General features: G+C 41.0%; 1 protein-coding gene across 3 annotated transcripts; it reads right to left on the minus strand.

Moving 5' to 3' along the window:
- Positions 1 to 834: 834 nt before the first annotated feature.
- mtus1a (microtubule associated tumor suppressor 1a) lies at positions 835 to 25,926 on the minus strand. 3 transcript variants are annotated; one of them, XM_084940826.1, is made up of 15 exons: positions 25,801 to 25,926; positions 19,742 to 21,763; positions 19,370 to 19,592; positions 18,120 to 18,353; positions 16,765 to 16,857; positions 16,259 to 16,378; positions 11,712 to 11,929; positions 7,247 to 7,313; positions 4,973 to 5,187; positions 4,736 to 4,841; positions 4,524 to 4,597; positions 4,330 to 4,425; positions 3,597 to 3,713; positions 3,411 to 3,508; positions 835 to 1,843 (listed from the first exon to the last, which is right to left on the minus strand). In XM_084940826.1, the coding sequence occupies exons 2-15, from the start codon at positions 21,644 to 21,646 to the stop codon at positions 1,615 to 1,617; spliced, it is 3,795 nt and encodes a 1,264-aa protein (XP_084796952.1). In that variant the 5' UTR covers positions 21,647 to 21,763; positions 25,801 to 25,926; the 3' UTR covers positions 835 to 1,614. The 3 variants fall into 3 exon arrangements, 2 of the variants coding, with proteins under 2 accessions (XP_084796952.1, XP_084796943.1); XM_084940817.1 differs by lacking the exon at positions 25,801 to 25,926 and adding an exon at positions 23,681 to 24,102; XR_014801438.1 differs by lacking the exons at positions 4,330 to 4,425; positions 4,524 to 4,597; positions 25,801 to 25,926 and adding an exon at positions 23,681 to 24,102 and having other exon boundaries at positions 1,731 to 1,843.
- Between the last annotated feature and the right edge of the window lie 623 nt (positions 25,927 to 26,549).

The raw sequence follows: 26,549 nt of genomic DNA on the forward strand, positions 1-26,549 counted from the left end.
GTCATTCACATACATCTATTAAAACAAATAGAGGTTTCATTTTGCAGCACAACAGTGAGTCTAAGTATGCAAATACCTGAAGTCCAAAGAACAGTAAAGAGCCAATCAGCACACTCCAAATTACTCGATCTCAGGAACATCAGATAAAAGAAAAGTTGTTTCATAACGTGCGTCATGTGATCCCAGAAGTCAACAAAACTGGAAAACACAATTTTCTTAACTCTAGAATAACATAAATGAAGGTAATAGCACAAGCTCTGGGGGGAGGAGTCCTAATCATTTGGGGCTGCCATGACGACACCACATGGCTGCTGTCACTTCTGGCAGAGGGCTGTGTTGGACACCAAATCAAACATCCCTGACTAATTAGAGTTAGGCTTCATTTAAACCGAGTAATGAAGCTGTAAGAAAAAACAGAAAGGAGAGTGGCAGGAGTCAGAGTCCCGCTCTGTCTGAAGAGGAGCTGTGTGCCAGGCGGACGTCTTAATGTGCTCCGTATGTGGAATGTGATCTGAGGCCTGCAGCTTATTTTGATCCAGTGCAACACTTGCTGATATTTCCACTTTGTTGAAAAGTTACTGGTGGTTAGGATTTTGAAATATACTTTGGATTAGGATTATGAATGAATGCTTGTGGTTTATAAAAGCATTAACAGGTTGGACCCAGTATATACACTGTATAGCATTTCAGTCAACTAGAGTGAGGGAAATTTGGCATTTAAACATGACAAAAAACATAACTTCAATATCTCCTTAGAAAAGCTCACGAGTAGAGCTTCATCATAAAATGTGGGTACCACTTTTACCAGTTTTGACTGACAATCCATTTCACAGCTTCAGTTTAATACAAGACTTTATTAATAGATTATTTCAAACAGGATCAGCACATCTATTATACAAATTCCACACAAAATACTCAGACATTTCCAAGATACAGTCTCTGACACAGATGAGCAAAGCCGCTTCTGGTCAGCTCTTTGCACAGACGTTGACTTTAAAGCTGTGTTAGGAGGCTTCGGTATGGGCTACACATGCAAAGAGACTTGGACTGGTCCCTCGGTCAAATAAACATTGAAACAAAACCGAACAAGGCCACAAATGATCCAGAACCCAACTATTACCAAAAAAACAAAAACCTTTAAAAATAACATAACCAAGGAAATTCTGAACATACTTATTAGTTTTATAGAAAGAAAATAATAGTAATTTAAAAAGAAAAAATCGGCATAAGAAGTTTATTGTTTTTTTTCCTCTTTTTCCTGCAAATGTACACATGCATGTATTTCACTGCATGTACTGTGTGTGTATGCCGAGCTTCAGCAAAGATAAGCCTCTACAAATAACAAAGTGTTTCATTACATAGAAGTCCTGAGATTTCCTCTTTCCTCCATCCAAAGAATCAAATTCTAAAGGCAAGCATCGTGGCCTTCCTTATGAAGTGCTTCTGTGCAGTGTTGTTTTTCCTGTATTTCTGCAGTGTCAGAGTTCATCTCATTCTGAATGAGCCAAGGTCAGGCTGATGTTTTGCTAAATGCAAAGGAAACAAAGATGGCTCTTAAGTCCAGAGGGATAACTCAAATGCAGTGTTCTGCTTCCCGGAAGCAGGAGCCCGTTGTTATCTGGGTGACAGGGGAGGGCTGGAGAAGCAGCCAGAGCTGCGAGGTGATTGGAAGTTGAAGGAGTGGGAGGGAGAGGTGGAGGTGGGAGACACCTTGCGTGGGCTACTCAAGTCTCCATTATGGAGCTTCCACAGCAGCTCCTCGTTCTCCATGGACAGACGCTTGTTCACCTTGGACTCCTTATGAAGAGACTCCTGCAGCATGGCCTGCTCTGTGGACAGCTGCCTGCGGTGCATCAACACAGAGTCAGAGACGAGCCGAGGCCTGAACAAAGCATTTCATCGTATACAGTTTTTTTTACTGGGGTGTACTGTGACAGTCACTTGTGCTGCAAGGCTAACCTGCTCCACATATGCAGGTACCACGTATGAAAACAACACCTACTGGCCAATCAGTTCTCTGGAAATGGGGTCAGCATTCCAGACAGATTCCCTTGACCTCCGTATGCTGAGAGGAGGAGGATCTAAAATTCTTCAGCAGTGTCTCGTGTCTTTGTGTTTCTCTGACAAGTTTCATTAATAAACACATTCTTAGACTTGATTCCTTCCAATTTTACAGTTTTAGAAACTTTAATATATTAACCTAAGAGATCTTTAGACATCTGCGCTGCACTTTACATCACAACTGACTTTATGTCAAATTTGGACACAGACTAAAGGCCGTTACACACCAGAAGCACAAAATCTGTATAAATATTTTATGTTTCAATAATATTATTTTGGACACACCTATTATTATTTTTTCCAAACCAAGCTTGATTTTTCAAATTTTCTGGATCCAAATCAACAGATGTGACCAATCAGATCACTGTACTTGGCAACAAAGTGCATTCACAACTCAAATATGCAAAAATAGGAAAATAGATGCCCAGCTAGATGCCTTCTGGGTCAGTCGACTCTATAAAATAAAGTCTCTGCTTACTCGGATGTGCCCCCAGCTCTGAAAACAAGAGCTCAAACTGGCATCCTGAAATATGTAGTCGAGCAGGCGTGATGCAGCTTCATCTCCTGGATGAAACCATGAAATTATCACTGCTGCCTTCTTCTGAGAATTACTTTACCAATTTAGCAGGCCTCTTCCATTTTTTGATGACCGAAGTACACACTTTAATTTAACACACACACACACACACACACACACACACACACACACACACACACACCTGAAGTGTGTGTGTTTTCTATATTTGGATGAGTTTGAATCTCAGTAACTTCCACCTGAAGGCATAAAGGTCAGTTTTGCAGCCCTATTTGACAAAACGTTGGGACGCTGTGGAGGCCCGGTGAGTTTACAGACAGTCATTTCTAGACATGCTCGTGAGCCAATGCAGCGACTTCCATCACAGAATCAGGCCTGTTTTTAATGCTGTGCTCACCGACGGCCTCAGCCATACAATATTCCTTTTTGGCATTTTCCTTTGCGCGGCAACAAAGATAAGACAAAGCATCCCAACTTTTATTTGGAATTAGGGTCGTAAAAGCAATTCCAAAAAAACAGTTCTACAACCCCACTGACCTCCTCAGATGGAAAAGGGAATATGAGTCACTTTTCAATACATATTTGGAATCTTTGTGAGTAGCTGCGGCACCAGGATGGTGGCGTGATCGATCGTTTTTGGAATAAAGTGGAGGTGCATTAGAGGTTAGGAATTATATTGGCACACAGAAAAAAAGCTTGGTGTTCATTACACTTAATGAATGCAGTAATTTAAAATGAGTCTGAGCTGAGGCAGCTGTTCAGCTGCTTCACTCTGTGGAATTAATCACTATGAACCCATATGGTGGACTCTTACCTTGAAAGAGCAGCGTGCTTTTCCATGCGGGCTTTGAGGTCTTCGTTCTCTTGCTGGACTTTTTTAAGGCTCTCGTCTAACTTTACATTTTTCTCTGTCTGGAAAAAAAAAATGAATGAAAAGAGCGAGTTTAAAAGGGAAAGTCTCAGCAGCAGTGCTGAACTTTAAGTTTCTTTATCGTCTGACCAGTTTGTCTATCTCCATGAGCTTCTTCTCCTGTTGGTGGACCTGCGTGTTTTTGATATCCAGCACGACTTTGAGACTTTGTAGCTCCTGCTCCAGATACAGAGTGCGAGGGTCCTTCTGTGAGTGAAAAAAGTAGAGGGAAACTGCTTAGGATCCTTTATGAAGCCAAAAAATAAATAAATAAATAAATAATAATAATAATTACAGACCATATATGGGTGGGGGGGTGGTTAATGAAGCACTCCATTACTGATCATGTGTAGTTTTATTGAACTGCAGTTTGTGCCACTTTTTTCTGAATAAGTGTATTAATAACAAATATGGAGTGACGGGGTAATGTGAGGTAGTTCGCCTAAATAACTATGCTGAGGGACAATACAGAGTACAGTTAGAGCCACTTTACATTAGTGAGGAGTGGCGGCCTTAATGTACAACAGCACTGCAGGAAAATTAACTCTGGGCGGGGGAATCTAGTGCATATGTAGCAGAAGTTAACTCATTTCAATTCACACCTATTCATACAGTAGAGAAGAGTTAATGAGGGTTAATTACTGAACAAACAAATCATTGCAGACTCGAGAATGAAATCCTCTAAGAAAATATGAAGACATTTTTGCATCTGTTCCCATTTTATCTTAAATCTATGTTGCACCTTTCATGCTCAGGGGGAAAACGACACTAGAGTCACAAGATGCTTCTGTATCAGATCTGAGCTATAATAAGCACAGAGTACCTGACTGTTTTCAGCCAGCTCTTTCCTCTTCCTCTCCTCAGCAGTTAGCCTCTCATTTAGAGCACTATTCTCTGAGGTCAGCTCCTCAATTTGACTCTGTGGATGTACAGCACAACAAAGACTGAGCAAACCATTACAAAGTAAGCTACAGTCCTGTTGTAAGAGGACTTAAAAAAGCAGAAGAGGAAGCTCACAGAGAGAGAGGCTTCAGCATCTTTTAAGGTTTTGTCCAAAGCCTCCAGCTCCTGGTTGTGGACTTTCCTGAGCTCTGAAAGGTTTGCAGATTCCAGTATCACAAAATGAAATGAACACAATGAAAATGCATGGAATAAAAACAAAGACAAATGTTCCAATATTTAATGCCTGCATTATGCAGGTGATGAATATATTTGGATTGTTCTCTCACCTTCCAGTGACATCTCACACTGCTGTTTAACACACTGCAGCTGTTCTTCATGGCTTTTCTCAAGGTCCAACTTCATGGCTTCATGATTTGCTTTAAGCTCTTCAATCTTTAAACAGAACATAAAAGTCAGCTAATTTTCCCCACAGGATTGAATAAAATTGACTACTAGACAATGTAGGCTGTAAATCATCTTAAAATTTCCCAAAATAAGAATCAGAAGGTGCTGTAGAGACAAACCTGCTGCTGCATGACAGTTTTGGACTTGTCTGCCTCTTCCTGGTAGGCATGGTGAACTTTGTCCCTCTCAGCCTGGTAGTAGGCCTGCAGCCTCTGCTCCAGCTCAGCCAGGTCATTACGGTGCTGTTCCTGCAGTTTGTGCAGTGCATCCTCCAGATCAACACGCAACTCCTCATTCTCCTTCTCCAGACGCTCAGATGAATGAACAGAGGAAACTGGAAGGATAAAGTTTTATCTTGGTGAAAGCTGACAGCCTGCATTGTATTCAGCTACTCTGTTTATTAAATATCAGTCTGTACAGCTGCAAAGTCAGAGGAAAATTTTCATTAGTAACTGTAAGAAATCTGATGTGTCCTCTAATAAAAGCCTTTTTAGCAAAGTCCTCGTTGATGCGAACATGTGTCACCAAATGCTCTCCAAAAAGGAATGGAAAAACTGACTTTCAAGGGGAGGTGCCTCTCACACTCGAGTGCTGATGCCAGCTACACTGCATGTCATTTCCAGACACAAGAAGAAATAGAAATGAGTCCAAATTCTTTCACAACATCTCAAGGCAGATTTCTTAAACCATTTCCAAGATGATCATTGGCCATTTTATCCTTTATTTGCCATTGATGTCTTTTGTTTTCCATCTCCAAATCAGCCTGACAAGTTCCAAACTGTTTCCACTGGCAAGTGTTTATATCTGGGCTGAAGTGGGTGAGAGAAGCAAACTCCATAAACTGTCTGCAGTTCAAGTGTCTGTGCACAAACAGTGCAAATATCTGTCAGCTGGCAGGTCAGTCAGTGCACTACAGAGAGACTGCGATAGTGTTAAGACAGTTATGAAGAACAAAAACTTCTTCCATGTCAAACAGGCTGTGCTCCTCTAAAATCAGAATACTTTAATAGTTCCTAAGGAAATTATGTAGGTTACAGTTGATCCAAAACAAGAGTAACAGACTGAACCAAATAATACAATAATGTATTATTTATTGTACAATTAACACTAATAAGAATGACAAAAAAACCTCAAACATTCAGGACTTGCAACTATGTGCACCTGCAGCAGTGGCTGTCAAATGCTGAATCCAGATGTTGCTCTGTAGTGACACATGTGTGGCAGGTACAATTTGATGTTCTCAGGGTGTCACTGCACAGTGAGGTAATCTCCCAAACCAAATGAAAAAAAAAATAGAAAAAGGAAAGTCAAGGAATTACATTTCATTGCCTGAGAATGCCTTATTCAGAGTGGAATAATGGCAGCAGATCCAGGAACAGATGACAAGCAAACGAAGGGACAATCTATCAGGCTTTGGCACGTATAGTTCAACAAAGAGGAGCAAAGCATTTTGCAGTCATGTGACTTTAATGTCCAAACCCCTCCACATAAAACATCTTGTGGCTCATAGAGTTTGGGTGAGATGGGGTTTGGAAGCAATGCAAAAATACCATCAACAAATTGCTCCTTGGATAAGTAGAGAATCTGCAAAGTACGCATACAAGGAAATTAACTAAAAGAGAGACAATATTCCTAAAATAATTCCAACAACTTCACACATCCAAACAAGTTTACAAAAAGTCTGCCTGAGGTGAATGTAGCTTCCCAGAAATGAAGAATGTGTTTCAGTGCAAATACAACAGCGCTCAGCATATAAGAGCAGTCATGTGGAAGTCCTGCGGCTGTGAGGGAGGGGCCACAGTACTACTGCTGCCTGAGGTAAAAGAGATAAAGGCTGGTGTGTGAGCTATGTTTGAGTGTGCTCGGGCCTGTTTGACAGCACTTAAGCTGGACATAAAACATGGATCACTCTCTCCAAGAATTCACAAGGCCTCATGTGGTGTGGCATTCCACCAGCCCCTCCTGTGTGGGTTCAGAGGTCAGACTGCCACGCTGTGGGAAATGGAAATCCCTAACAAAAAAAGACTAAACGTAACCAACTACTTGCCTTGGCAACTGATTTTCAGTGGACAAAACAGTTAAGTAAAGAAAGTGCTGCATGGACAGTCTGTGTGGTCAAAGCTTTATCTGCATCTGGAAATGATCATCTTTAGTCATGAAACACATATAAAAGTTAACCCGTGACCGCAAACAGGGCATGGCATTAAAGATAAAGTCAAATCACCCTTAAAGAGTTCCTTAATTTCTACCAACCTGAACAAAAATCTAAACCTAAGGGATTAAAAATAAAAATCCAGACAAAGTAACTAAATGCAAACCCTGCACCAGCAGTGTTTCTTTACACAGCTAAACACTGCAAACACTTAACATGAAGCCAAGGTGACCCAACTTACCGAGCTCTTCTCTAAGATTGACCAGCTCCTGGGACAGCTCCCTGCACTGCTGCGTGGCTTCATCGCGCTGCAGGGAAGAAAAAGGTAAACAGACACACACATACTCGTGCATTTATTTCTGCAGCTTTATTCCAGCACAGTAACAAGACTAAATTGTGACAGTCAAGATTACAAAAGGGGAAATGCAAGTAATGCAATCATCCAATTACTGCAGTTTTCCTACTAAAATACTGCATTTGAAATACACACAAAAACCACCAAGAGCAGCAGCAGCAACAACAACAACCACCACCAGCATACGCAGCTAACAAGAAAAAGCCAGAACAAGTGATACTGAGAGGAACTGAAAAAAGAAAAAGAAAAGAGAGAAGAAACTCCCTTACTTCTCTCTTTCTGAGTCAGTTTTGCAGTGGAAAGGCTGTGCTGTAGCTGCAGTGCTCCTGCTAGACTTCAAACTGACGCATAGATGATCCAAAAACTGTTTATCTCCCGTCTATTACGTTTCACTTACTGTCCCGATTCACATCAACAACCTGACACTGTGCACAGCACACCGAATACCTGGTATTATTTAATTATGGATATGAGAAAAATCAGGCAAGTAAGACAAGCTAAACATCACCTCACTGATCAGTTTACATTAGCAAATACATGTTCACCCTGTCCTGCATCTATTCCTCACTGCAGAATGGAACAATGTAGAAGCTAGTTACCCTCTCTGCAGCGCAGGGAGCACTAAGGCATGCTTTGCTGCCAGAACAGCCCATTGTCCAGCCTCAGCCAGAGGCTTGGGTGCTGGAGTCCCCCCCCTGCGTACTCCAGGACAGACAGTGGTCCAGGTGGGCGCGCCACCTCCTCCCAGACTGCTCTGACTACATCTGAGGCAGGACTGAAAAAGCCGCTTCCCTGGCTGTGGTGAGTGACTGCAGAGTGCATTACCGTATTCCATCTAAAATAACAGAAGGGGCAGGCTACAGTGTGCATGAGAACAGCCTCCTCAGTGAGGTGAGGTCACTTTAAGACAGCAGTAAAGGCAGCCGGAGTGGAGCAAACAGAAATTCTTCAGAGCTGTCTGACATCAGGCTGCTGGAGCAGGACTTGTGCTGTGCAGTGACCTACCCATGGGATACACGGAGAGGCTTCATTACCACCATCCCCCACTACTCATCCAAACAGATTAAATCACCCCTCTGCACAATTATATTACATCCTGCTGTAGAGCTACAGGCTGCACAGGCACCGTCTTCCTATAAGGTGATGATACAATGCTGTGACAGAGGAAATTTCCAGCTTCTGTGTGAGCAACAGGATTTATGTTCACTGACTGTAAATCGTGTTGCTCACCAGCATTCAAATATTATTTGTTCACTAGCTGGCAGTATAGAAAATGTCTACAGTTCAACTTGTTTTCCTCTTTGAATTCAGTTCCCATCAACTACAATGCAGCAGTGCCCTTTTATTCTTCTTTATTCACATGATTTTCACCCAGAAATTGAACAACAACAATAAAAACCCCAACTTGCTACCATGCAGCCCTACAGTGTAAGCAAAAAATCTCCTTCATTATCCAAAATACAGATTGTTTTGTTAGGCAGTGGATGCTTTCGCTAATTTAATTTGATATCATTACTCAGCACAAGCCTCTGCACTGCACAACTCTTATAGCCTAATCCAGACAGGAGAAATGTCCCTCGTGTATACAACTATGATCCATGTCAGGTGTAGGATGACACGAAGCTCAACTGAGACCATGACTGATGTAGATCACGTTCCCGTCTCCTGGAAATATTGAGACTTAACAAGCAAACAGAGCATAAATAAAATTTTTTATAAATAGCTAAATAAATAAAGGTCATATTTTTGATTTTTTGTAATGTGCTTCCATTTCTGTGCTAAGAGGAAACCAATCTTATAGCATTTCTCTTTCACCCTGTCAAAACAACAGTCTGGTGGGGAAAGTGTTAAGAGAAGGCATGGCAAACACCCCATCCAACCAGATGATAAGAAACAGTCCTCGCTTAGCGTTTGGCTGCTGTTCATAACCATATCAAGTCAACAGCTGGGGCATTCTCAAAGTGTCAGGGCCAGGTCCAGCTAGCTATTCTTGGTATGATCAGTGACCACCAGATTTCAAAGCGTAACACATCTGAACATTAATACACCCGACATCCAAAAATCACTAGATCTGTATCTCACAACCTCAGTGACTTCAGATTACATATAAAAGGCAAGTCCCTGCGTCTGATATACAGCAAGCATTAGCATTAAATAGTATCATCCTATAGGGGTAGCAAAAAGAAGCAGTACATGCAATAGTATAAACTGACTCAGTGGGAGGAGACTTTTGTATCCTAGAGGAACGAGCGTGTTTTTAATATTTGTTGATGCATTCAGTTTCACAACCCAGCCGTCCAAACAGAGGGGAAAGAGGCAAAGATCAGTGACACAACATCACACACTGTGCCTCATACCAGCTGTCACATTACATCACATGACACGAGCAGCGACTTAAACGCATTCTGCTCCAAATGTCTTCCTCATGACTGCACTGAGACCACATGAAAAAAAATCTGTTATGTTTTCATGTAAACAAAAAAAAAGAAGTTTAGATTTAAAAATATTCACAAGCTACTAAAATAAATATATATAAATCATTTTGAAGCCAATTTCTAGTGCTCATCACCAGGTGGACCACATCCATTGTCAGGGTTAAAATTCTGGCTAGACTGAGGCTGTCCAGTGAATCAACTTCTCAGGTACAAACTAATAATAAATAAATAATGATCACTTAAATTAAATCTTTATAACTTATCTGTGCTACTGGACACTGGCCTTTCAAACTAAGCGAACCGAAAGAGTTTTAGCCATTTTGTGGGAGCATGGGGTAAGTAGGGAGAAAGAAATGGTGAGAGGCAGTGGTGGGAAAAGCCTGAAAAATTTCGGAGTTGGACACCTGCACCAAACTGACTCCACCCTGAATAAGGAAAGGCATGACTCCATACTTCAGGAACATGCTCCACCTTCTGGCTTTTATTTCTGTGGGGAAGAATTCATACTGCAGATCAGTAAGAACTAGAAGATGTTTCCACAAACTAGCAGATAAACTTCAGACATTATCAAAAGTAATGAAAAATTAATTCAGGGGGAAATAATGTGCAGTAAACCACACAAGCTTTTAAAGAAGTTATTGCTGTTTTTTTGATTGGTTGGAATGATGAATCATGTTAAATGGAGACAAAAATGTCCCCTAGACTCGAGTCCTCTGAGGTTTCTCTTGGCCAAATATGAACTCTGTCGTAACTGCAGTAACGATAAATTTGTCTGGTGTCAAAATCTGGAGTAAGGCAGAAGTAAAAGCAGTTGCTGATATTAAGGCCAAAGGAGAAAAAACTTCAAAGGTGACTGCGTGCATTACAGCTGAGAGAAGCAGTGGCTTCGTTTTCTGAAACTACTGTTAGCTGCAGAGCGCCCTAACTACACCACAACAAACAGAGCTTACAGCACCGGGGTGCTAAATGAAAATTTACAGACACGAACATATCAGCGTCTGACCACTGCAAAACACAAAGTGACCAGGAGAGAACAATCCTACCAGACCAGACTTTTTGCCACTGATGCATAACACATGATGTAATCAAACAAGGGCATTACTGAATCAACCCAGAGAGCTGAAACACTGTGTCCTGCAGATAGTATTTCTTCTCTTTAAGAACACATGGATTCAAACAAAGAAACAATTTCACTTACATTATCTTCATAGTTTTGCTCTGACAACAACTAAATAAGGCAGTTTGATGGTTGGGTGGAGTACGACTATTAGGATAGATGTGCAAAAGCCCTGCAGTAATCATAACCATGAGCCTAGAAGCTAAAGAAGCATAAAAGCAAGTTTAAACATACATATTTAAGTGCAAAGCAAGTCATGCTTGGCTACCTGTACAACCTATGAACTCATTTACAGCTACACATAAGACATTTGTTTTAAGGGGAGACTTTTGGGATGCAGCCACACCTACAACTATTACACACCAAAACAAAAGACAACAGCAGGACTGTTTAATACTGGACAACATCCCAGTATATCCTTGTTCAACCTCTCACACATTCAGTCCCCGTGCTGTTCCTGGAAACAGTAATGCCATTAAGTTTCCCCTCTGTCAGAACACACAATGTGATGTTACAACACTTGTAGTTATGATTCAAGCACAATGGACTCGTATGTGCAGAAAAATTATTAGCTTAATATGAAGAGCAATATTTTTTTATGTGTTTTACTGGAACGTCAAACTCACTGCTCGACAACATTAGTTTCTACTCTGAACAGATGATCATGAGAAACTACTGTGAGCTGAACTCACTGAACTTGGTTAATGATTGCCATGTCTCAAAACTAACCAAATGTGTGTCATAAAATATACTTTAAACTGCAAATGAAAGTGTTTTTATGAAATAAATCAATTCTTACCCCAGTCAATGTTTGCTGCAAGACTATGGAGAGTGCTTCAAATCTACAGTTACTGCCTCTCAGGAGTCCTTTGAGCTGCTGGACGTTCTGGTTTATTCTGTCAACTTCTGTAAGACTCGCTGGCACTGCATCCTGAGGCCTGTTGCTCTGCTTCTGTTGTGATGCTTGCTGTTGAGGGCGTTGTTGGTGGGAGCCAGCTTTGGATTTGTTCTTGTCCACTGTGGGAAAAAAATAAAATAAAATAAGGACTTTAGTGTCGTGACAACCCCGATCATCAACAAACTGCCCTCCATAATCACTGCAGGTGAACTGACAATACAGTACAAATCACGACACTCATGTCAGGCGCACATTTGCAACAAGGCCCGAGTCAAAGCACTTATGCATGCATCTGTCCAATCAGGCAGTCTGATGAATCCCAGTGCTGCTCCTCTGATGGCCCCGAAGGGAAAAAGGGAAAAAAGAAAAAAATAGATTCACTGAATACAATTAGATTTTAGTCTAGTGCTCTGCAGGCACTGGTCTCCAAGGACAGCTTATTTTAGTAAGGCCAGCGTTGATTTACATCAGCCTTAGACATACATCACTGATATGCAACAGCTACCATCAGTTCACATCGTTTACTCTACTATAACAGAGGAACACCTGACTGAAAATTTCACTACACATGCTGTTTTGGGGGAGGGAAAAAAAAAAAAAGAAAAAGAAAGAAAAGCTCCAACATCAATTACAATGATACTAATGGACATGTTTATATATCATGCTAGCTCTTAAGAGACAGTTTCATAACATAGTACTGAAAATAGCCTGGGACATATCAGGAATCCCAGCTTTAATGACTGGAATATACTGCTACTACATGCAGCTGCTGGTGGGACTCATTACTCTGGGACTAATTATCACCTTTCAGCAGTAAGCCTCCCTCAGGTTGATGTTTAGACATTGAACAATAGTCATGAAAGTCAGTAAAGTTGACCTTTTGGATATACATTTTTGAATTAAGTCACATTGATCTTGAACTTTTATGTAAGAGTGTCATTTTTGAACCAAATTAAACATTGTGATAGCAACTCATTCATTAATCAAATTTTGGAGGGATGAAATCGATGCAATCTTGCTCTGAGAAACTAGAGTTATATAAAAACAGATTCATCATTCTGCAGCCATAAAATGTTGGCGTCATACAGACAGACTCGAGTTTTCAAAGCTCTGTATCCGGATGTGCAGCTTACTTTACGGCTGCCAGAGTAAACTGTTCAGCACGAGCGTCGGGCACAGCCTTTAAGACAAACAAAATGCCTGTCTTGTTCTGCAACAACTACATGTGTTACAACTGTTAAGACATACTGCACCATGGGCGCTGATTTAGCTCAGTGCGTTGAGCGGGCAACCACATGCCATACGGCTGAGAGCGGTCGGCCCGGGTTTGAGTCCGACCTGCGGCCTTTTGCTGCATGTCTTTGCCTTTCTCTCTCTGCCCCCGCTTTCCTGTCCTTTCTTCACTGAGGCTATCAAATAGCCAAAAAAAAAAGAAAAAGAAAAAAAAAAGGACATACTGCATCATTCACGGAAAGATTCTAAATATTTCGATGTTTGGTTAGCAATTGTCACCATCGTGTAGCTGGAACCACAAGACTTGTGATCCTGACTAAGTTATGTTTATAAAAGACTGATGTTTGGGACTCAGATGATTCAAGACCATTCAAACATTTTTCCTGAAATAATGGAAATATGTAGTTAAAAAAAATCCCAACATGTTTTTAAATTTCCAAGCTTTTGTTTTCAGTTTTAACGTCTTACAAACATTCCGTCCATTTGAATTACATGTAACAGACTTCAATGTCTACACTCTCTTTTTTGTAAACAAAGTTAAAACATGAAACACTTTTTGGCCAAGTATTTCAATATGGATTTTGTTCATAGTTCTGAGATTTTTTTAATGTTGTACTAAATTGAATTGGAACTCTAGAAGTGTTTTGCAATGCTTTTAACAAACCTAGCAGAGGTTTGTTTGAATTACAACGCCCTCTGCTGGCTGGAAACTAGAACAAATAGAGAACATCTCAACTTCACCAACATGTTATATAAACGTGCTTGTGTAGAAGAGAAAGAAAAAGATTATCTACTGTATCATTTGCTTCATACATTTACACATTTCAGGCTGTAAAACTATGTTTCAGTGAAGCATTCACTTTTCTCCTGTGATGACGACCCAGTGTAACACTAATACAAACTCAAAACATTAATTAAATATTCAAATATTAACAAACGTATTGTCAGCGAGTCACTATTAAACCTTTCTACAATGCTTTAAAAGCATCGTGTCACTTTTGCTTTACATAAACACACAAATCTGCACCCACATGACATTTAATTTCCTTTACATAAGCACATAATCGCCTTCTTTGTCTACTGCTCCATGGCAACACAGGACTTACAGCTATTCTCATCCAAGTGTCTAAATACAAAATAATGACAAGCTTCTCATTTCACTTCAGACTCAAAGAAGAATAACTGCACCAACTGTATCTAACTTCTATACTTAAACAGAGAGATTTAATGACTCCACAGCATTGTGCTCTGCTGGTGTGAGGAGATATCACATCATAGCACAAAGCATGAAGGATGATGAGACCCCTCACAATCAGGGGCTTGTTACAGTTCTTGGCTAATACAGTAAGGGGCACAACTCTAATAGTATGATAATGAATGAAAATAAGAAAAATGCACGAGTTTTAATACTTGTGAATCAGTGATACAGTAGCAGATTAGACCTTAAAAAAAGAAATGATACAATTTAATTACTAGAAGGATACAAAATGCTTCCAAAATTGCTTCATAAAACAAATTTACCACAATTGAGGAAAAAAAGAAAAAAAAAAAAAAAACGTACAAAAGCTTTAAGCAAACATGCAGTTCTACAATTACAACAAGACTGCCATGGAGTCACTTAGACATAAAGAACCAAAATAACCCTGGCACATTTGACTGAAACAAGAGTCATAGAAATCCCAGGAAGCATGGAAGGGAAGTGGGACATTTGGATACATAATCAACGTTTGAAGATAATATAAACAAACACTGAATGTCAAAGAGAGAGAGAGAAAAAAAGACTATTACAGTTTTTGGTTAAATTATTCTTCAATTTTTCCAGTCCTAGCATACTTCAGCCCAGGGTCACATGCTTTGGAGCCATCTGTATTGCCAATTAGTATATAGCTAAAAATGGATTTCATAAACTGACACCACAGATCTACTTGAAAGGCAAACTGATTGGCTTAAATACAACAGTACAGAAACTGCTCAAAATGTCATAATAACACTGACAACAATATTTAACACCAAAACAACTGACAGACCTGCTTGGAAAACCACAGTGTTCTTCCTGCATCCTGAGAGCAGCTGAATATTTCGGAGTAAACCTTTGGCTGTCAGACGCACGTGGATGTTGGACAAGGAGAGCTTCGGAGACCATAACATCTCAAAAACAATGCAAAAGAACCAAAGTCTTCAGCTAACAGTTTGATTTAAAAATCAAAAACCCGTTTCACGATTCAGATGGTTGGTGCTGGCTAAGGACCACGAGCTGTGGTGCCTCTCAGTGCATCATGCCTCAGGTAACAGCAGCACTGATGAGGTCTGATGGAAAATTACTAAATAAATCAATATAAAGCAGTAGTAACAGCTACTCCACTGAGATGGCCTTGAAAAAAGTGAGGGCACCCAGTTCGGCATGGCAGAAGTCCCAACTCAAAATCTAATTCCCAGCTGTGAACAGTACAGGGTCAAAGCCTGGCCATTGGTCGTGGCACAGTCTGAAAGACGTGATAAAGGCAGAATGGGGGGGAAGCAAAAATCTCTTAATCCTCTGTAAAGTCAGCCGTCAGCTTTTCACAAAAATGCACAAATCTCCCAAAGTAAAGCAGCATCTCCAAGCTGGATGATGGCGGTGCTGTAGCACTGCCAGGATGCCAGGGGAGAGAGTAGAGGGGGTGGGGCTAGGGAGCAGAAAAAAGGGTGGGAGGAGCAAGCATGAGAACATCAGCCAATGGGAATTTGAAGTTGCCAAGGCATTACTCCATTTCCCTGTGTCCCTGGCAGTGGGATAGTAATAGATAACAGGAAGCTCATGGCAAGGTCAGTATGATGACAAATCAGGTTTAATTTAATGTGTGTTCCAGTTTAGCTTCTGCTCAAAGACACAATCCACTGACACCATAAAAGACAGCAAGAGATGAGAAGCCCTGAAATTTCAAGCACTGCGTATGAATCACAGCGAGCAACTCTCAAGTTAAAAGCTGGGTTGACTAATATGCCACACGTTCCTCGCAGCAGTGGAAATATGAAATTGTTAGTCATTAGTAGACAGCACACTAGCTTGTCTGCACAATTTGTTTGCCTGGTCTACGTTGTATTTATACTTACATATAGATTTCTTTAAATAGCAGCTAGATCAGCCAATAAGGCATGAGTGAGGACTGCTGTCCTAGGGGTGAGGAGGTCTTTAAAAATTCTGTAAAATACAGAGAGAATAAAACGAGTCTTACCAGATCCAACCAGCGTTGATCGAGCAAGTTTTGCAGAAGCTGTCTTTAACAGAGGACCGATTATAGAATTTGATGCTCCTTTTCCAGTGGAAGCAGCAGGCTTGTTTACCGTAGACAAAGCTGTTACAAGCAAAAGATCCAGGAGAGAAAAGAGGCTGGAGTTAATCTGACCCATAATGAAGGTGACACACTGCCTGCTGAGTGAATGACAACTGTGAAACAGAAAACTGCTTTTAAGTTAGAACTAGTTTGAGGAGGAGGAGACAATTTAATTTAATCAAGACTAAACAGTGCTTATCAAGCATCGTTACCATACTATACAAACTTTAACAGATTAGGTCACATTTATCAAGGTCATTAAAAGATAGATAAAAAAAAATAATGGAAAAAAAAAATCAATGCCCTGTTCAAAAAGTGATCAATTGTTATTCAAAGAAGGCTTAAATTTAATCACATTTTACAATGAAAGACTGCGATATGTGTGGCGTGTGGTAGTGTGATCCTACTTGGTCCAGTGTTTTTCCCAGAGGTCGCGATGAGCCTTGCTTTCAGTACCACAGATTTGAAAGGGGTTGCTTTGTGTGAAACTCCTCCAGAAACTGTTGGAGGCATTAGAGACAGACTGGTTAAATACCGCAGTGTATGTCATGATGTTCTGGAAATTCACTGGGAATTAGTATAACAACCTTCAGCATCACTAGTAGTTTGTCAGAAAGTCATTCGAAGCCATTTAGAGACAAAGAATATTTTAGTTCTAACATGTGCAATGTAGAATGTAACAATGTAAATTAAGTATTGGAAGAGAGTATTATAAGGAATGGTGATGACAAAATGACCAAAACAATAGCAAAAAGAACTGAATCTACAATTTTTAGCACGCTAAACAAACGCTTATGTCATCCAAATTGATAAGATCCCAAACAGTAAATAATTCACCATGGCAACCCCACTAATGAGTCAGCTGCCAGCCCAACTTACTTCTCCACAGATTTCTCTCTTTTCCATTAAATGCAGCTAACAAAGGGATGATGCAAAAGCGATAGGATCCAATGAGCAGGCAGGTCAAGAGAGTGAGGTCACAGCTGGATGCTGCACTGCCTTGTGTAAGTAAAGAAGAACTGTTGAAAACATAAGCTGGAAATTCCGTCCAGGTGCAGCTTCGAAGCCCAGTGTAGCCAGCCATTGGTTTTCAATCAAAAAACAGAAGAAATGCTCCTTTTAATCCACCTCAGACGGCATCAGTTGTAGTGTATGTCTGCTCTTTCTCCTCCAGGCAATGCTGCATGTGAACTAGAGTGGAATAGGAGCCGTTGCCATGACAACCAACAAGGGGGTCCCCGACTTAGACAAATATATTCTCTCAGCCAATCAGAGAGCTCTATGCCGTTGAGGATTCGGGAAGCTCACATCAAAACATTGCTCCATCTATTCATGACACATCAGTACATTCTGATTGGCTGTTCAGAACTCCAAAGCAGATAACCCTTACAATGCAGATCATTTTCTCAGTTTCCTGGGGTTCCGTTCATTCATTCAGCTTTATGTTTAACATGTTTCTACATCCTTTCAGAAGAAATCAGAAAAATCTATGTTTAAGATGTCAAGCACCTATAATCATAGCAGAGGTGGAGCATTGCAATCAGAGAAAGACTGCCCAAGGGGAGATTCCAATCCTAGCCAGGGCAAAGTAGGTCATCATCCTAGCCACGTGTGTCCTTAAAAACCCTCCAATAAACATCATGGCTAATCCCAGAAACCAGTTCATAACTGTTTTTATACCTTTATATAACAGCATACTGGCACTATTTCTAGAAATAATATCCTATTTCTAAAAGCGACAGAAAATTCTTATTAATCTCACCTTGTGTATTCCCAGAGCTTTGGGATAGCGCACGCTGAACACTGGTTTGAGTAAGGCTCCTAAAAGGCCCCAAAGTCCTGTGTGGTAGTTTACTAACAGGGGTGGACCGAGGACCTATAACAGAGGGCTGAGTGGGAGTCTGAGGAGGTTGTAGTCCATTGACCTGGGGCTCAATGTTGGCTGCTGAGGCAGATCCCAGGGATGGCTCTCCTATTGCCTGTGCTCTCTGACAGCCTGGGGAAGGAAATGAGGTCAGCAGCATGAACCTCTTTATTAAGGATAAGCTCACTAATACATATAAAGAGTCATGTTCTAGGTATTTTTGATGTGTCAGATCCAGATAAAAATAAGGATATTTTTAAAAGTTAAAGCTAAAACCACTTTCAATTGCACAGAAACTAGAATGCGAAAGTGTGACTACTTTCAGTTTTAACAGTCACTGAAACATAAGTTTGGGAACTTTGCAATCTTACCAACTCTAAATATTTAAAAATCAAACAATCCTAACAACAATCCATAAACAAAAATGCTGTAGCTCAATTTAAATTTAAAGCTGTGTGTACAACTGTTTTCTACAGTCATGGGTCATGACATTTTACTGTGCTAAAGGTCCAACTGGTTTAAATATTGTCCTCCTTTCAAACCATTGCTAACCTCAAAAACTCCCTTTCCTTCCCCTACTTTCCAGTTTGCAGACCGCTTCGCATCAGATGAACAGTCTCTCTCCTTTCCTCAGGATTCATCTAACAATGGCGCTGAGTAAGCTGTCCATTTTTGACAAACACCTGAATAATTTGTGACAGACTTTGCTCAATGTCACCCTCTAGTGGAAAGGAAATGTCATGACAACCTAATTCTAGTATGAAAGCACATTGAAAAGTAATGAATTTGCAGTCGTTTCTTCTTGAAGTATTGGGTGAATATTATAAATATTTATAGTCCTGCTTTATCAGTTGGACTACATGCCCAACTTCCTGGGAAAAAAAGAAAAGAAACTGTGGTGCTTTGAGCCAAAAGGTTAAAAAGGCCTGTTACACAATTCTGTTTACATAACATCGAAAAATCCAGTTAAGAAATCCCTCGGTTCTACTTTTACAAGGCATTGACTGTGGCCTCCTGTCTAGTATTTTAATGAATTTATAGGTGAACTTTGGCTTCCTCAAGACAAAGAATAACTTTTAACATTTCTGAACTGTTGCCACAGACCAAGTTCAACATAACAGGTTTAATCAAGCAAACATGACCCATACCTGTAATGCTCGTCTGCTCGGATTGAGGTTTCCCTACAGCTTTAGGAGTCCTGATTTCATTCATCCCCGGGGATCCCCGTCTCTGCCTGGCTGACAAAGTGGTTGGTCTGGGACTGGCAGGTGGAGGTTGTGAAAGTGGTGTTCTCCTAGCAAGTCTAGGGGACGGTCGCCAAGGTACACATCTAGTCTTACCATCATCCAAATGAGCTCTTGCTGACTCTGCCTGAAAAGAGAACAATTCTTCACTTAGTCTGCAGGTCTTGTGCATTTGGCCCAGATGGACTACAACACACAAGAAAAAGCCCCCTGTAGCCCCCCCACCTCTGACACTCATACATATTCACCTTCAAAATCAATGGTCCATCTACTCACCACGAGGCTTATTTTCTTGACCTCTCTGGAGGAGTTTTGAGTAGGGTCCTCAGAGTGTATGGCCTGTTTATTCTGGGAAGAGCAGCTCAGGTTCTTTGCTTTGGTTGGTCTCTGGTGGGTGTCAGCTTTAGTAATGTTAAAACTAGCTGAGAACTTTAGAGTTGTTTGCGTCTCCTGAAGTGTCCTGGACGCTGATGACGAACTCTCAGATGAGCAGCGAGGCCATGTCTTGAAGACAGAAGACTTGTCCTGACCCAAAGATGAGCCTGATCTGGCCACAGCTTTGTTTGACACACCCTTCTTTGGAGTTGGTTTGGGGCCACTTTTACCCAGGGATTTTTCTAGGGATGAGAAGCTGCTCTGGCTGCAAGCGTGCTGTGCTGAGGTTTCGGATACTTTGCTGGAAGAGGGCCCCTCTGTTTGAGAGCTGGGTTTACTGCACTGGCCTGCTGGGGTTTCTCTGCTCTTGCCCTGGCCATCCACAGCAGTATGCTCACGTGACTGTGTCACTGTTAATCCCAAATTAGCAGCTCCAGCATCCACTTCTAACTGTCCATCATTAAATATTTTACTGGTGGCAGAATCAGATGTAGTGCTACTTCTTCTCTTGGCAGGAAACATACCATTTGGGGTTCTTCTCAGGGATTCAGTACGTTTATTCCCCAAATTAACTTCTGATTGTTTATGTTGTGGCACAGTACCTGGCACTGAGGTTTCCTGTGGATCTCTTGTTACGACTTTGGATTTTACATGACTGAAGTCAGGTTTGGGAAACCTTTTAATTTCTATTTTCTTAGCCTTTCTTGCTGTAGGTGGCAGTCCTGGGTCTAAACATTGTTTATTAGTGACAGATATTTGCTGCTGTTTAACAGGGTGACATCCTGGGCTGCTCACATTTCTAATGCAAGGAGACGAGGGGAGGCCGTTTATCTTGTTCTCAATGTTTTGCACTGGAGTGGAAGTACAAACACCCTCATCAATTTCCTGCGTATTTGACAGAGTGGACACAAAGGTCTTGCCTTGTTCTGGTGTAAATGCCGCTGAAAATGGGGGCAAAGGTTCTGCTTCAGCACTGGTGCAGTTTGCCTCTTTTCCACAGTCTGGAGAGGTTTCACAGATAAACGTTGTGAAAAGCCCCCGTTCATTCTCATTTGGCAAAGCTACAAAACAATTCGATGTTGCCATTTCATTTTCCTCATCGAGGAGCTCCTTGTTGTCTGCCTGAATGAAAGTCACACCAAGACAAGGATGGCCTGTGTTCTCCTCTGAGACTCTCTCTGCGGGTTTATTGCAGACGTCTAGAAAGGTGGTCGACAGCAGGTTCGATACAGCAGGTGATTCTAGTCGACGTGCAGCTGGAGAGATGGATGATTCCTCCAGGGAAGAGACTAATAAGAGTGACTGGTCCTCCAGACAGAAACTATTGCTCCTCATTACCATTTCCCCAGAGCTCAGAGAGCAGCAGTCATTCTCATTGGATCCCCTCCAGGATGCCTCACATGAACTCTGAGACATTACAGTATTGTTACTTTCATCCCCTCTGTGCCTAATAAAAGCCTCCGCGTCTTCATTGCTCATGAGGCTCAAGTTTTGTTTCCAGAAATTAATGCCATCATTCACAGGTGTGGCAATGAAGGTTTGATTCAAGTTTGAAGTCACACCACAGAAGACATCCCCATGTGTTAAGGTGGTATTGTAAAGGTTATCCACAGGGGAGCCCTGGCTAAGGCGATGTTCCAGTACGTTAATGTCAGCAGAGCTGCTGGCTCCTCTGACATTCATGTACGAAATACTACTGCTGGAGTCAGGTGACACAGGCGTGGATGGGTGAGTCTCAGATGAAAGGATCAGCTTTATGTCACTGTGAGGTGGAGGCACCATGCTCTCAGGTTGGTCACTGGCCATGTTTAAGAATTCTGATGGGATTTTTTTTCTTGTGTATCCTAAGTGCTGAACAGCTTCAGTTATGCGTTCAGCTGGCAGCACTTAAGCCCATTAAAATCTGATACCAGGGAAGGATTTCTGTAAAAGAGGAGAAAAAGAAACCATTTTGGTGAAAGCAGCACCATAGCCTGTCAATACATTTGTATGTTCAAAGAACAGCATAAAAGCACCAACATTCACTGACCAGCCACTTCATTATGTACACCTGTTTAACGCCTCCATAAAGCAAGTATCTAATAAACCAAGAAATTTGACAAATATTCTGAATTTCAACCTGAGCATCAGAGTGGGGATGAAAGGCGATGCAAGTGACTTTTAACGGGACATGATTGTTGGTGCCAACTGTGGCAACAGTAACCCAAATAACTCATTACAACCAAGATAAGCAGAAGAGCAACTCTGAATACACAACTTATTGAACCTTGAAATAGAAAACAACACACGATGCCACTAATGTCAGCTAAGAGCAGGAAACTGAATCTACAGCTCAGCAAAACTGGTGAGCCTGTGTGAACAACCAACCCAAACAATTTGTAATCTTTTCAGCGTGATGCATTTTATATTTAAACTGAGAACTGCACGAAAATATCACAGTCAGTGCTGTAGAATCATGATTTCAAAAATGGCTTCAATGCAAGGATGGACCAACTTTTAGGAGGGATGTTTTTACTCTGCCGTGGCTCATGTGAGAGTAAAAACATGAATGAACTGTCTCCACAGCTTTGCTATGCACTGTTGTGTTTATCCAAGCAGGCTGGACAGCAGAGCTCGCCAGCCACAACTACAAAATCCACTGGGGTACAGATGACAGGAAAAGCAGACATCGGGTCACCAACAACTTGAAAATGCACACACAAACAGCTTTTAGCATTGCTACTGCTTTTAAGAACAATTAACACTTGGATGTACACAAAGATAAAGTCATACAGTCTACTAGCTACTTTTAAAAAACATCCTTACTGACGTTTTTTACATTTCGATAAAATTGGATAAATTGTGTTGTAAAGCTTTTTACTTGTAGGTTTTGATTTTTGTTTCCATCATTTTCATCCTTTTATTGGGAAAACATTGTTAACTTAAGCGCCCGCCACCCATTGTTGGGAAACAGCCTATAAGCCTTTGGCTTATTTGCGTATTTTAGTGCCAAGATATTTTGCAGCATTATGAAAACAATCCAGAAAAATGACCTTTTTCTTTCCCTGTGCAAAGACCTGGCTCTTCTTGAAGTATGACACAACTTGGCAGTCGCGCAGACACCTGCAGATTATATTGATCTTTCTTTTTTTAAATAAAAATATCTCAATCACCTTAAAAAAAGGTTCAGTGTAGTTACATTTATTCAAATAAAGCACTCTTTGAAATGGGAAATCCTACGATGACACAAAAACTGAACTAAAGCTTGAACCCTCAAGAAGTCAAATCACAGCCTATTTCTTTGAAGAAACATGGCGTTATGTCCATATCCTGCCTCGCCTTTAATATCAGAGCTGAAAAAATTCCAACAGTTTCAGTGAATCTTATCAGCACGATCTGTGGTCAAAAACTCGATGAATGTGTTTGTTTAACAGGCAGAGAGAACACACCTTACTGTACATTGCAATCTCTACAATGAAGTATAATATATAGCCCTGACAAGCTGATGTGCACATTGAACTGTGGAAGTGCACCTTCAAGGCCAATGCTGTAAACTCAATAATGACAAAGAGCAGTTGTTTTGGTTGTTACAAATAAGCCTGGGCATGGCGTATTATGTAAGGTGCTGACAATCTGACGATGTTTATGGGTAAATAAAACTGAGAGATTCAAGTTACAAGACACTGAGACAGTGAACAGAAATAAGGAACAGTCAAAGAAGGAAGCACAACTGTGTACAAAGATTTAAGGAGAGGTACTCGGCTACAGTATAAACTAACTTTCAATACCTCCATTTGCATCCTCTGCATCCAGAGATTTACAGTAAGAAAGAAAATATCTTTAGTCAGCATTTAAGCTTACTGTATTGCACTGGAAAGCACTTTTTGTAGCTCCATTCGCCTCGTTTCAGCCTTTCACAGACAATCCAATTACTACTTTCCTTGCAAAGTCCAAAATCCAGCCAGCTAAGCAGGCAATTGGGTGAGAGTCTATCGCCATCCCGCCGCTCCTCTGTCCTCGTGTTCAGAATCAGCCGTGCATCAGTAACATCACAGTCTGAGTGAGAGTGCCCCCCCCCCCATGCAGTTGTTAGCTTCACTTCTTTCACTCCCTGAGGTAACGTGATTTTGTCCTGTAGGCCTGCTGCAGAAGTGGATCATCAATCCATCTAACCAGCTCCTGTCTCAGACAAACTCAGTAACTTAGCTGCACACTGCTCCGCCTGTGCAAGCATGCAAAGGTCCAGCTAGAGGCGGCGCTCACTGCAGAGGTTCATTCCCCAAGTTCACAAAAGGATCAAGTGAGGCAGAGAGCAACACGTTACCTTATCCATGCCGAGGGGAGTGGCCATGGGCTGCCAGACCGACTTGGCATTCACTGTTGCTAAGCAGCCAAAGTCCCTCTTTTATGAGGGAATGGATCAGGCGGCTTTTTTAGCAACGGATAAATGAAAAGTAGAGCAGAATGATGTGAGGCCTAGCAAGAGGAGAAAGTTGCGCTATGAACGTTTTTAACCGTACATCAGTATTGGAATTTGCATTCAAACCCACACAATGATGGCAAAACACAGTTTTCAGTCTGACAACATCATTCTTTGATGGCACAGCCAGCTTGACACCTGATCCTGAAATGACAACAGTGATGTGACACCAGAGACTGAGACCACCAAGACCCAAGCTATTTCTGCTTAATCTATACAAGGCCTGTGACCCGAGACACGGCAGTCCAATCTTGACTTGAGATGTAAATCATGGTATGGAGCACAGTTATTATCCCCGCTCTTGGTTTTAAGAGTCCTACAACTTTTAAATCCTGTTGATCTTGACATAAACATGATTGGAGCTTTTTAAAAAACAACAAAAAACACTGGTCTTACACAACAATGCAAAAAGTTAAAAGCAGCTTTAAAACACAAACAACGCAATGTGTTTGATTAAGGGATCCACTTAAGTGTCTCTGTTCTCCTTCAGATCAATGTAGTGCAAGTTACTGCCTGCAAATTAAATTATACATTTAAAAGTTGGAGTGAGAGCAACAGAACAATGCTTTTCTGTTCACGAAGCCCCTCGGGCACAGCATACAATGCCCCAAATGGCCTTTTCCTGGTTGACTGGATCATATCAGTATCACACAGAGAGTGGTTATGAGTAGCAGGACCAGCCATCAAAAGCCCAGTCACTGGACTGTCCAACACTAAAACAGCAAGCTCTGTTCAGGGAAAAAGGCTGGTCAGAGACAGCCCAGGGAAACAAAGTTAAACCAATGAGCCTGTGCAGTCTGCTCTCTTCAAAGCAATGAGCAAACACCAACTACACAGAGACATGTCCATACTCACAGAAAGCTACATGTGGCTGAAATTTTAATAACATTAAGTTCTACATTGTGCCAACTGAAAGTTTGTCATAAATTAACTTATTCAGGGGTTATCAAAAATAGAATGAATGCTGCTAGGTGGCGTTTAGAGAAGCACTATAATCCCTTGGCCCTTTCACATGATGGTCATTAGTACAGCAACTTCTGATCAAAACATCTTCGACCCCTGAACCCGACGGATATCCATTCGTGTGTGAGTCCTCCTCCAGCAGTCACTCAGGTCTACAATTTCTTCAGGAGTAAACATAGGATGTTGCTACAAATAGCAAAGAAAAAGCTCATTGAAGTCGCTGTGGGGTCTACGGTCTGTTAGCAGTTCCCCTCTGACTGTAGTTACAAAATGGTTCAGTATATACACAGATTAACTTCAACGGCTGGCCAAAATGACCAAATAAAGAACGGTTAACAAACAAGCCGAGGCGTTTAGCGTTAACATTATTTTCTGTTGAAAACAGGTGTAATTTGCGATACCTTTAATTTTCTAATTACATATTTACAAAGAAGAAAAACAAAAACGTTCTTACATTCTCTCCACCTTTTAAATCATACTGTAGGCAAGTGAGTTCATAAAAAGTACTTTCACAGAAATGTCAAAACTTGCTAGCTACCTGTCACAGGGGCGAGCAGCAGCGACGGGAGCGAGCGCTCGAGGTGCCGGTGGGCAATCGGTTCCACGTGCTCGTTTCTCCCCTTTTCACTGTATTTTTGTCGTGGAAAACTTCACGGTGTCACGTGTTTCACCGTGCCAGAGTTCAACTATCAACAGGGAGGAGTGATTGAAGAAGAGTTGTTTACATGAACTTTGACCTCTGTGAGACGGCCATATTTCTCACATAATTAGTTGTAAAATAAAAATAAACGTATTCCGTGCATGTGCTATTTACCTAGGATCAGTACACACCGATACATTCAGTTAGCCTTTTTAAAATGAATAGAATAGAATAGAATAGAATAGAATAGAATAGAATTCAACTTTATTGTCATTGCACATGCACAGGTACAGGGCAACGAAATGCAGTTTGCATCCATCCAGAAGTGCTTTAGTGATATAGATATATTACAATATATATTAGCAATAATATAGATATGTAAGTATATTACAGAAATGGGTCTATTATGGTATGTTATAATGTACACGGTATGAAGTATGTTGTGAATATTCTATAACTATAGGTATGTACAGGCTGTAGTGAGTACAAGCTATGTACAGGCTATGAACAGGATATAAATATGAAAAACTATACAGAATATGAAATAAATAACTTTACAGAAATCTGAGATATACAGTTATACAGAAATGGGAACTATGCAAGTTGTAAACAGTTGTAGGGTTAAAAATTATCGTATGTACAGAATG

The sequence above is a fragment of the Perissodus microlepis genome, chromosome 2 (genome assembly GCF_051167445.1).
Source record: "Perissodus microlepis isolate ML-2025 ecotype Zambia chromosome 2, ASM5116744v1, whole genome shotgun sequence".
In the NCBI taxonomy this organism is placed as follows: Eukaryota; Metazoa; Chordata; class Actinopteri; order Cichliformes; family Cichlidae; genus Perissodus; species Perissodus microlepis.